General features: G+C 38.2%; 1 protein-coding gene across 1 annotated transcript; it reads right to left on the reverse strand.

The window, feature by feature from the left end:
• Window positions 1–318: 318 nt before the first annotated feature.
• On the reverse strand, window positions 319–8537 carry LOC145777108 (ADP-ribosylation factor 1-like). The gene is made up of 4 exons (XM_082588400.1): window positions 8355–8537; window positions 4160–4270; window positions 3336–3460; window positions 319–3152 (listed from the first exon to the last, which is right to left on the reverse strand). Exons 1-4 carry the CDS (start codon window positions 8497–8499, stop codon window positions 2991–2993), a joined length of 543 nt encoding a protein of 180 aa, XP_082444526.1. The 5' UTR covers window positions 8500–8537; the 3' UTR covers window positions 319–2990.
• Between the last annotated feature and the right edge of the window lie 465 nt (window positions 8538–9002).

Here is a 9002-nt window from a genome sequence, read left to right on the forward strand (position 1 = left end):
CGGCTAGTCGCAAATGGTGCACTGAGCCCTTCACATGTGATGACGGCCAGGTGGATGATGACGACTTTCCGACTAAAGAAGAATTTATCACTCTCCAAATGAACGAAGCGTTGAAACTTGATTTCAAGGGGAAAGGCTTGGAACTCTTCTGGTCTAGCAGACTCCAGGACGCACCAACATTAGCGACACAGGCATTAAATATCCTGACATCTTTTTCAACAACGCATCGCTGTGAACAAGGATTTTCAACAGTCTTGGGAATGAAAACAAAGAAGCGCAATCGCCTGATGGACGTCGAAAGCGACGCAAGAATCGCCTTCAGTAGGCTACCACTAAGCCCAGGATCACAAAGCTGGCAGCTGAAGTCCAGGCCCAACTTTCGGATTGAATGTTTACCACGCATTTTTATCTTGTATTCAGTATTGTATTGCATTTTGATTGTCATAGTTAGCCCTTTGAAATACTTAGCAATAAACATTTTTGTTTTTGAAAATTGATCGTGGGGGTAATTAGCTCACTTCAAGGTGGAGTTTAGGGTAACAGCCAAAAAAAGGTTGGGAACCACTAGTCTAACCTAACAAAACGGATACAACTGTTCATGTAACAAATTACAATTGCAGCCTACTCAGTAAGTACTCATCTCGTATAACAACAGTGAATGAGATCTGTCTTTTTAACAACAGCATTAAAAAAAGAAATTTTTGGTGACTTTGAAAGCCCAAAACACTCTCTGCAAGTTTATACACTCTTCTGGCTACGCTGCTTAATTACACGCCAGAAAATTAGAACATGGTCACGTTAAGAACACATGTAACATAAAACGATGGCATGAAAATATATCATGAACACTTGGTTGATTGAGTCCAAATATGTATTTTTAATGGGTTCCACATTTTGAAGTTCCGTGAACGACCGATAATAATAATATAATCATCAGGTAAAGCGTGAAATAAGCAAACACAACAAGTGTAAACGATGTCAGCCACAAGACTTCAACCGACAGCGATGACACAGCAGCAGAATAAGAATATTGATAATATGCAGTATGCATGCATATTTGATCAGTAGAGTAGGCCTACTTCGAGTGGCCGAAAAAAAGCTTTCAATTGTTTAGTGCAAAAATGCCGCTCGTAATCCAGAAACCAAAAAGTAGACTTACCTAAAATTTCAAAACTCAAATGTATAGATTTGAAAGATTGACCTTAAAACCGAAAATTCGTGTGTTAAACAACTACGAAAGTGAATAAGTAAGTAATGAGACTTTCTCAATTAACGTTTGTGGATTTGCAACTGAATTATTCTTTGGTGATTATGAATGGAATTTTTATCTCAAATACGTAATTTTCAGATTGGTGAATATGCGAAATTTCAGCTTTTCAAAAGTCTCATTAATGAATGAATAACCGTTGCACATTGCACACGGGTAAGAATGCAATTTTAAACAGACTTGAAAATTTAAAAAACGCTAACTTGATCTGGTCACAAAAACTTAACGTTTTGCATCAATGAAAAACGAAACTGCAGCAATAACTACAACGCCGTTTGTGAGAAGCAAATTTTACACAATCGCATCATTCGGGAAATGACACAAAATTTTGTAAATCGAAACGCAATCAATGTAAATAAGAAATCCCCAGATCTTCGATGTATTTGCACACAAGCTCCACATATTTCTATCATTGACACACAAGCAACGTAAAGAGAAGAACTTACGATCCTGTTTGTATCACCATTGTGCTTACAAGAAAACAATCACATGAACAGTGAGGAATCGATATGATCTATAGAGTTTAACACGTGATTTTAAGCTTCAACAATACAAACATAAAAAAATGCCACTAAAATCAGTTCCTCCACGGGACCGTGATTATCGGGCTGTGGACCGCATGGAAGGCTGACCGCGTCTGATACCTAACCGACTTCACAAATTCATTTCTTCACGCAAGCCGAAGAAGTGGTTGAGCATACGACGCTCTCAGGAGTATATTTGTCAGCACTGTTACATTGTTGACGAATGCCAACCTATAGGGGTAAGCAAGACGGCGTCATGTGATATTTAGACAACCGCAAAATTACAGACTATGACGTTGATGGAGATAAACCTCATACAATATAACAATGTGACGTCACATATACCAAACACATGACAGCTAAACTGACAATGAGGGTACCAACAGAAAAGGCCCATTAGTACACATGTTGCAGCAAAACTGTGGTACTAGGCGTTGATCTTTTTTTTGAACTTTGACGTTTCAACAAGTTTTCAGAGATTACAAAGTCGTGGAAATGTCGCAAGAGTTTGGAAAATTTCTGAAGGAGTTTCATTGTCGAACAATCGTCATTTTTGCGATTGCTTACGACGCGTTAAGCCAGAACACGTCATTTGGTCTCATCATAATGAACTTAATTCACACACAGCAAATAGCTAAATCATACACATACTATGAGGTGCACCATTCCGTACGCAGACCACTAGAGAACCTTGATTTTGAAAACCTCTCAGTGAGAGGAACTAAAACAGTATTTTCAACAGCGCAGGAGTTGTTTGCAATGAGGAAAAACAAATATGAATTACTATCAAAAGTTTTATGTTAAATTAAACATTAGTCAGTTTAAACACAAAGTGGATGCAGACAATTTAACAAAATATTAGTTGCTGCCAAAAGATTTCTAAGCTTCTTCAAAACGTGTTCAATTCGCTCATGAGAGTTTGCTAGAGCAAAACCACTGCGGTACTTCTACATTTTTTCACAACACATATTTTGTGAAAGACCAATCGGTTTTTCAAAAACAAAAACTGATTTTGTTTTTCACTGATACAGAATGCAGCTTACATGCAAATGAACACGGTGTCAAATTTATACATACAACAAACAAAAAGCAACAATGATGCAATAGGATTTCTTCTGGAATATAATGAGTGGATTCAGAGCCGTCGCTAAAGTATGTACAGCTTCAAGAGTACGGCCTTCAAATAATATGCAACCAAATCAATTAGAATTTTTTAGTTGAGTTGAAAGCCAGTCGAGTCCTTCATATAACCCATCACCACTAGTAGCGCAGGTTGACTGAATGTACCATTTTCTGTTGCGAAGACCTTGCAAACCTAACTTTTCTTGGAGCTCACTGGCCGATTGTGCATTGGGAAGATCCTGAAATCATTTGCTACAATTAACACCGATACAAAACATTTTTCTGGCATACCGAGTTCATAACAACTACTGACATTTTCGGTACTTCTTAATCTTTCATTGAAAATTGTTCCATATCCCTTAAAACTAGCCTGGCAAAGTTTGAAAACAGCACTAACTTTTGTGATCGGCACTTGTACTAACCTGCTTGTTTGCAAATACCAGCAACACAGCATCTCTGAGTTCATCTTCATTTAACATTCGGGTCAATTCTTCTCGAGCTTCTATAACACGTTCCCGATCGTTGCTATCGACCACAAAGATTAAACCTGCAAGAGTCTCAAGTTATACTTCAGTGCCAAAAAAGCTATTGAATTAAAGTATGAACTATATGACATCATTTTACAATGAGATAGGGTTAGGGTTATTATCTACTTGTATTTAGACCAACCTTAACAAAGTTAAAGTACAAGCACTTTCTTTTGTGTAAGATCGTGGCTTGTGGATAGACCCAGTGGTCCTTAAACTGGGGACGTGAAGGTTATAGGCTGTTGGACTAGTAGGTTATGCTACCGTATTGTACAAGTCGTGAACAGAAATGTCGGTAACACTATATCTTGTGCCACGATTATTGTTTGGTAGGCCTAATGTGACCTACTTCGGACTAGTTCGTTCCCAGCGCCTATTCTTGCAGTTGTTGTTTAGTTTAGTCCATGGTTCGGTAACAATGGCTGTTTGTGACGTTATTTTGTGTGAAAGTGGCGTTTCTGCACTTGCAAGTGTGAACATGCGAAGTGAGTAAGTGACTTGTCTTCTACCAAGCCATGAACAACACTGCTAGCTTCGAAAAAGCAGCAATGCATCCGCCTCGTCTAATGCAAGGAAAAGTAAATAGTGATCCACTTAAACTTTCTTTTAAACAAAATAGAAAAAAATTTTTCTAATTCACCTGAAACCTCATGCCATACTTTACCACGTGAAAGGGTTAAAGCGTTGTGATATTTTAAACTGCCAATAAACAATTTTACCTTGAGTATTTTGGAAATAGTGTCTCCACAATGGCCGGATCTTGTCTTGACCGCCAACATCCCACACAGTGAAGCTGATGTTTTTGTATTCAACAGTTTCGACATTGAATCCTGCAAACAATCATCTATATCAAATACCATGTACACTACTGTACTAATAGTCTCTCTACCACTATCAATGAATTCCATTGACTGGCACTGGGGCATAGATACCAAGTCAACATTTAGTCTTGTTGTCTTATTGAGACAGTTGCATTCTGGAGTCTTGGAGCCCACATTTTACAGGCCTCGAAATTCGTTTTTGTTGACGGCGGACAAACGTGTCCGGTCTGAGCAGCTACCTCGGCGGACAAATTAAGTCTCACGGCGGACAAATTAAGTCTCACGGCGGACACACCAGTTTTAGCGTCGATCGTCATGCTTAATCACTTTATCTTGATAATTTTTCACCATTTGAGAACTATAGCTACGGTTTAGAAGGCTTTTTAAAATTGCAGTGAAGTCACTCTGAAAGGCTTTCATCAGACCAACGACGTGCGCTTGAAGAATCAAAACACATAACTGATTAACTTCAACCGAACGAGGCCGTGCGGCTTCTTGCGTCACAATGCTCTGGGCACGAGTCGGAAAACTTATACACTAATGCTACTATTTTCTGCTGTGCAAAGTTTCATTAGGCTTTTTTCATTAGGTTTATATTTGCGTGTCATGTGAGCGAAAGTGAATTTCTCTGGGCCTTTTCTTTCTTACTGCAATACCAAAGCTTAACAAATTTTGTAACCAACCTTGCCTCGTGAATATTACTCGGAGATCAAAGCCTGACATTGTGATGTAAAACTTGAACTAAGCTGCGCGTGATTAGTGTAGAAGTACCGTACTCCATTGATTCTTGGCGAAGAATTCACATTTGTTACGCTGATTCAATGTCATCAATCGAAGCAACGTAAAAATCGAAAGTTTTCCTGCTTGAATGGAAACTAAGAAATCTATACGATACAGAACAGTATTCACATTTTCTAGATGTGTGCTAGAATGCGCGGTAAATTATATTCTCGCAACAATTATTCGTGCTATGAATGACAATTTGTATCGCTAGTTCATGTGTTATTTCTCGGCGGACAAATATGACCGATCTAGAGGGTACTTCCCGCGGACATCACATCGTCTCTAATAGAGATGTACCGATACCAATATTTTGGCCGATACCGATATCACTTTTTTAGGCCGATACCGATACTGATACCGATATTTTGGCCGATACTTTGGTGTTACAAAAAGAAGCAATTTTGGTATTTGCAAGGAATTATATCAAATGCTAAGTTTTACCTTATTTGCATAAAACTATTAAAAAAAGCTTTCAATTGGCATAATTTATTAAAGATTCAAGAATCCAATCTCAACCGCATTGTTGTGTCATAATACTAGTAGGTTTCAGTAATGAAAGGCCACCATAATTGAGGACTGGGGTATAAGGAAAGAAACATTACATCATAATTGGGGTTTCTGAAAAATTAATAAAGTGTTTGCACAAACTCTCCAAATAGGCTATCATAATTGATAATAAGATGTAAAATGTAAACCAAGTGATTTGTGTAGTCGTACAAAAACTATTCAACAAGTAATGTGCAACCTAATGGCGCTTGCCGTTCGGTTGAAAAGCTTTTGCCAGGCCAAGACTACCCAGGTAGCAAAAATGTATACTTTTGCATCGTTTTTACGTTGCTAAACGTTTAAAAAACCCGCGTAACTTGGTTGTTTTTAGTAAGCTGGTTCTATCAGTTTGTGATTAAATTTCCACCTTTCGTTGTAATAAACCCACCAAGCTTAAACAATGTCACGGCAGAATAAGTAGGCTATGCTCAAAATGAAAGCAAACTAAGAATCCTCACTAAACTAATCCAAATGGTCTTGTTGCGCCTAAAATGACCAAGGCCTATGAGAGGGGGGTACGGAAGGTACGGCGTACCCTTGACGATCCAAGCCTGTGTTTGTTGGGAGGGCCCGAAATTGTGGTTTTATAGTTTACGCACAAAAATTTTTGGCTAAAACCATCCTAAACGACTGATTTCAAGCATTAAAGTTGTTATTCTTTAGTCCTGGGGGGCCGTAATCTGGCAAAAGGGCCCAGAAAGGTAATCGAGTGCTTTGCAAGCAAATTATGGGCCCAAAGTGGTAATTTAATGCTTTACGTGCAAAATGTTCTGTTAAAAGCACCCTAAATTAAATCATAAAAGTTAGTTATTCTGCTGTCCGGGCGTACAATAGCCATTTCAATTCTTGTCGATGTCAATTCTTGCTACAAAACGGCTGCCGAGAAACATATAGTTGATTGGATGGTCTAAATGGCTAGCGTGGAAGCTACACCGTTATGGGTAGCGAATCGCAACAGCTCGCTGTAGTGAGTGCTCAGCCTTGTGCTGATAGCCGGGAAGAACGCTCCTTTCTTCACAATGAGGTTGTCATCTTAGGCGCAACAAGACCATTTATTGATTAGTTTAGTGAGGATTTGTAGTCCCATTGCTTTCATTTTGAGCCTACTTACTCTGCCATGACATTGTTTAAGCTTGGTGTGATCATTACAACGAAAGGTGGAAATTAAATCACAAACTGATAAAACCAGCTTACTAAAAACAACCAAGTTCCATGGTTTTTTTTAAACGTTTAGCAACGTAAAAACGATCCAAAAGTATACTTTTTTGCTATCTGGCTAGTCTTGGCCTGGTTTTATCCTCTGCTGAGAGTAAAAAAGAAACACAAAGAAAAGAATGATAAATATTGGAGAAATTGAGTCTCCTTCACAACTTAAGAATCAAACAACGCAAAACTGCTGAAACAAAACGTTTTGTTTGAGTGAAAGAATCACTGTAAGCAAACAATGCCAAAAGGTGCGCGCATGAAGTCATGGGAGTGTGAGGTATCAAAAATTTGAACAGGTTGTTATTTTTCTACATCAATGTGGTGTTAGTTACTACTTTAAAAAATTTATGTAATATCTTTGCTTCTGCAGAAAATCCGCAGCAAACGCCTTTTTTACATGTTTAGTATCGGCCACAGTATCGGCCAAATTTTGCCGATACCGATGCCGATACCGATACTCAAAAAATGGCCGATATCACCGATACCGATATATCGGTACATCTCTAGTCTCTAATAAGCTGAACTATCGTAACTCCAAAAATGCAGTTTTGAGAAAATTGAGTTTTAAAGTTTACGCTGTGTTTGCTGTACATTCATTTACGATAGTTCATCGTTCTGTATCATCAAAACTAAAGTAGATAGAGTTACGATGCTTTAACAAAATAAACTGTAGTCTATAAAGATACCAAATCAATCAAAAACGCAATTTTGAAACATTTGGACTTACGACAGTTCAGCTTATTAGAGACGACATGCTGTGACGGCGGACATGTCCTGTTTTAGATGGAATTTCGAGGCCTGTTTTAGATGGAGGTACATCAAATTTTGATGTGGCTGACCTGTCGCAGTTGACACAAATTCTACTTTACCCATTACGTATATCTTGTCTTGTACAGATATATACTTCTGTTTACCAATGTTTAATTCCCATCAAATTTCTTTCACTAGATACTCGCTGTGACGCAAAAGTTACCATAGTTACTCAAGTCAATTGTAAACCATGCCTTACAAAGTATTTTTGTCATTATTTGTGTGATTTACATTTGGGGGTGGCATATATTATTTGATTGGTAAACAAAAATTGTGTTGCCGTATGTTACAAACATAAGTAACCAAACCAGTATTGAATCCGAAAGTTGTAAGATAACTATGTTGCCGTTGTCTAAAATAGATCAATAAATATCCATCCAAGGCTCAAGTCAAACAAGGCATGTGCAATGTGCGGGTCTGCTACTATTCGGTGAGTCCGATTTGGTGAGTCCAATTAGGTAAGTTCTAACCCCTATTCCCTAACCCTAAAACGGCAATGATAATTAGGCTACGGTACCTGATAATTTAAAAAAAATAATTGAAAAAATCACCGAATGGGGATCGGACTCACCGAAACGGGCCATTTTGGCAATATGCATGTTATGATAAGGAAGCGTTGATTGAATTAGATAGATCAACAAAACGTCTAAACATCGCATGAAATTGAAAAGGCTCCAATGATGTTTCAGATAAGTACCATATCTGTTCAAAAGAACGAGCTGATAAAAAAAAAACACTAATTACTCACCAATAGTGGGAATTGTTGTTACAATTTCTCCAAGTTTCAATTTATACAAGATTGTTGTTTTACCAGCAGCATCCAATCCAACCATCAAAATTCGCATCTCTTGCTTGCCAAAAAGGCGTTTGAAAAGTGACATAAAACCACCCATTTGGATTTATCACATTAACTTTTATAAAAGTTTCTAAAAATTCTGCATGAAACATAAGAAAAAGTAATCAACAAAACAAACTCATTGAAAAAGTAATGTTAATGAAAATCTTAAAATTAGTGATTCACATCAATACTTCTAGCTCTACAATACATTGGGATCCACGTCTTTTAGGCGCAGACAGTTAGGCGCCCGTCAAATAGGCACGCACACTGTGGCGTCTGGATATTTAGGTGCGGAGCACTGTGGCGCCCGTTCAATTAGGTCCTATTCCTAGTAAAGTCTGCAGGTTGTATCAGCTTGCGGAATGGCCCGTTTCGGTGAGTCCGATTCGGTAAGTCCGATTTGGTGAGTCCGATCCCTTAACGGGGGATTTTTTCAATTTTTTTTTAAATTATTGGGTACCGTAGCCTAATTATCATTGCCGTTTTAAGGTTAGGGGTTAGGATTAGGGGTTAGAGGTTAGAAACTCACCGAATCGGACTCACCAAATAGTAGCAGAC

The sequence above is a fragment of the Aplidium turbinatum genome, chromosome 9, assembly GCF_918807975.1.
Source record: "Aplidium turbinatum chromosome 9, kaAplTurb1.1, whole genome shotgun sequence".
Lineage (NCBI taxonomy): Eukaryota > Metazoa > Chordata > Ascidiacea > Aplousobranchia > Polyclinidae > Aplidium > Aplidium turbinatum.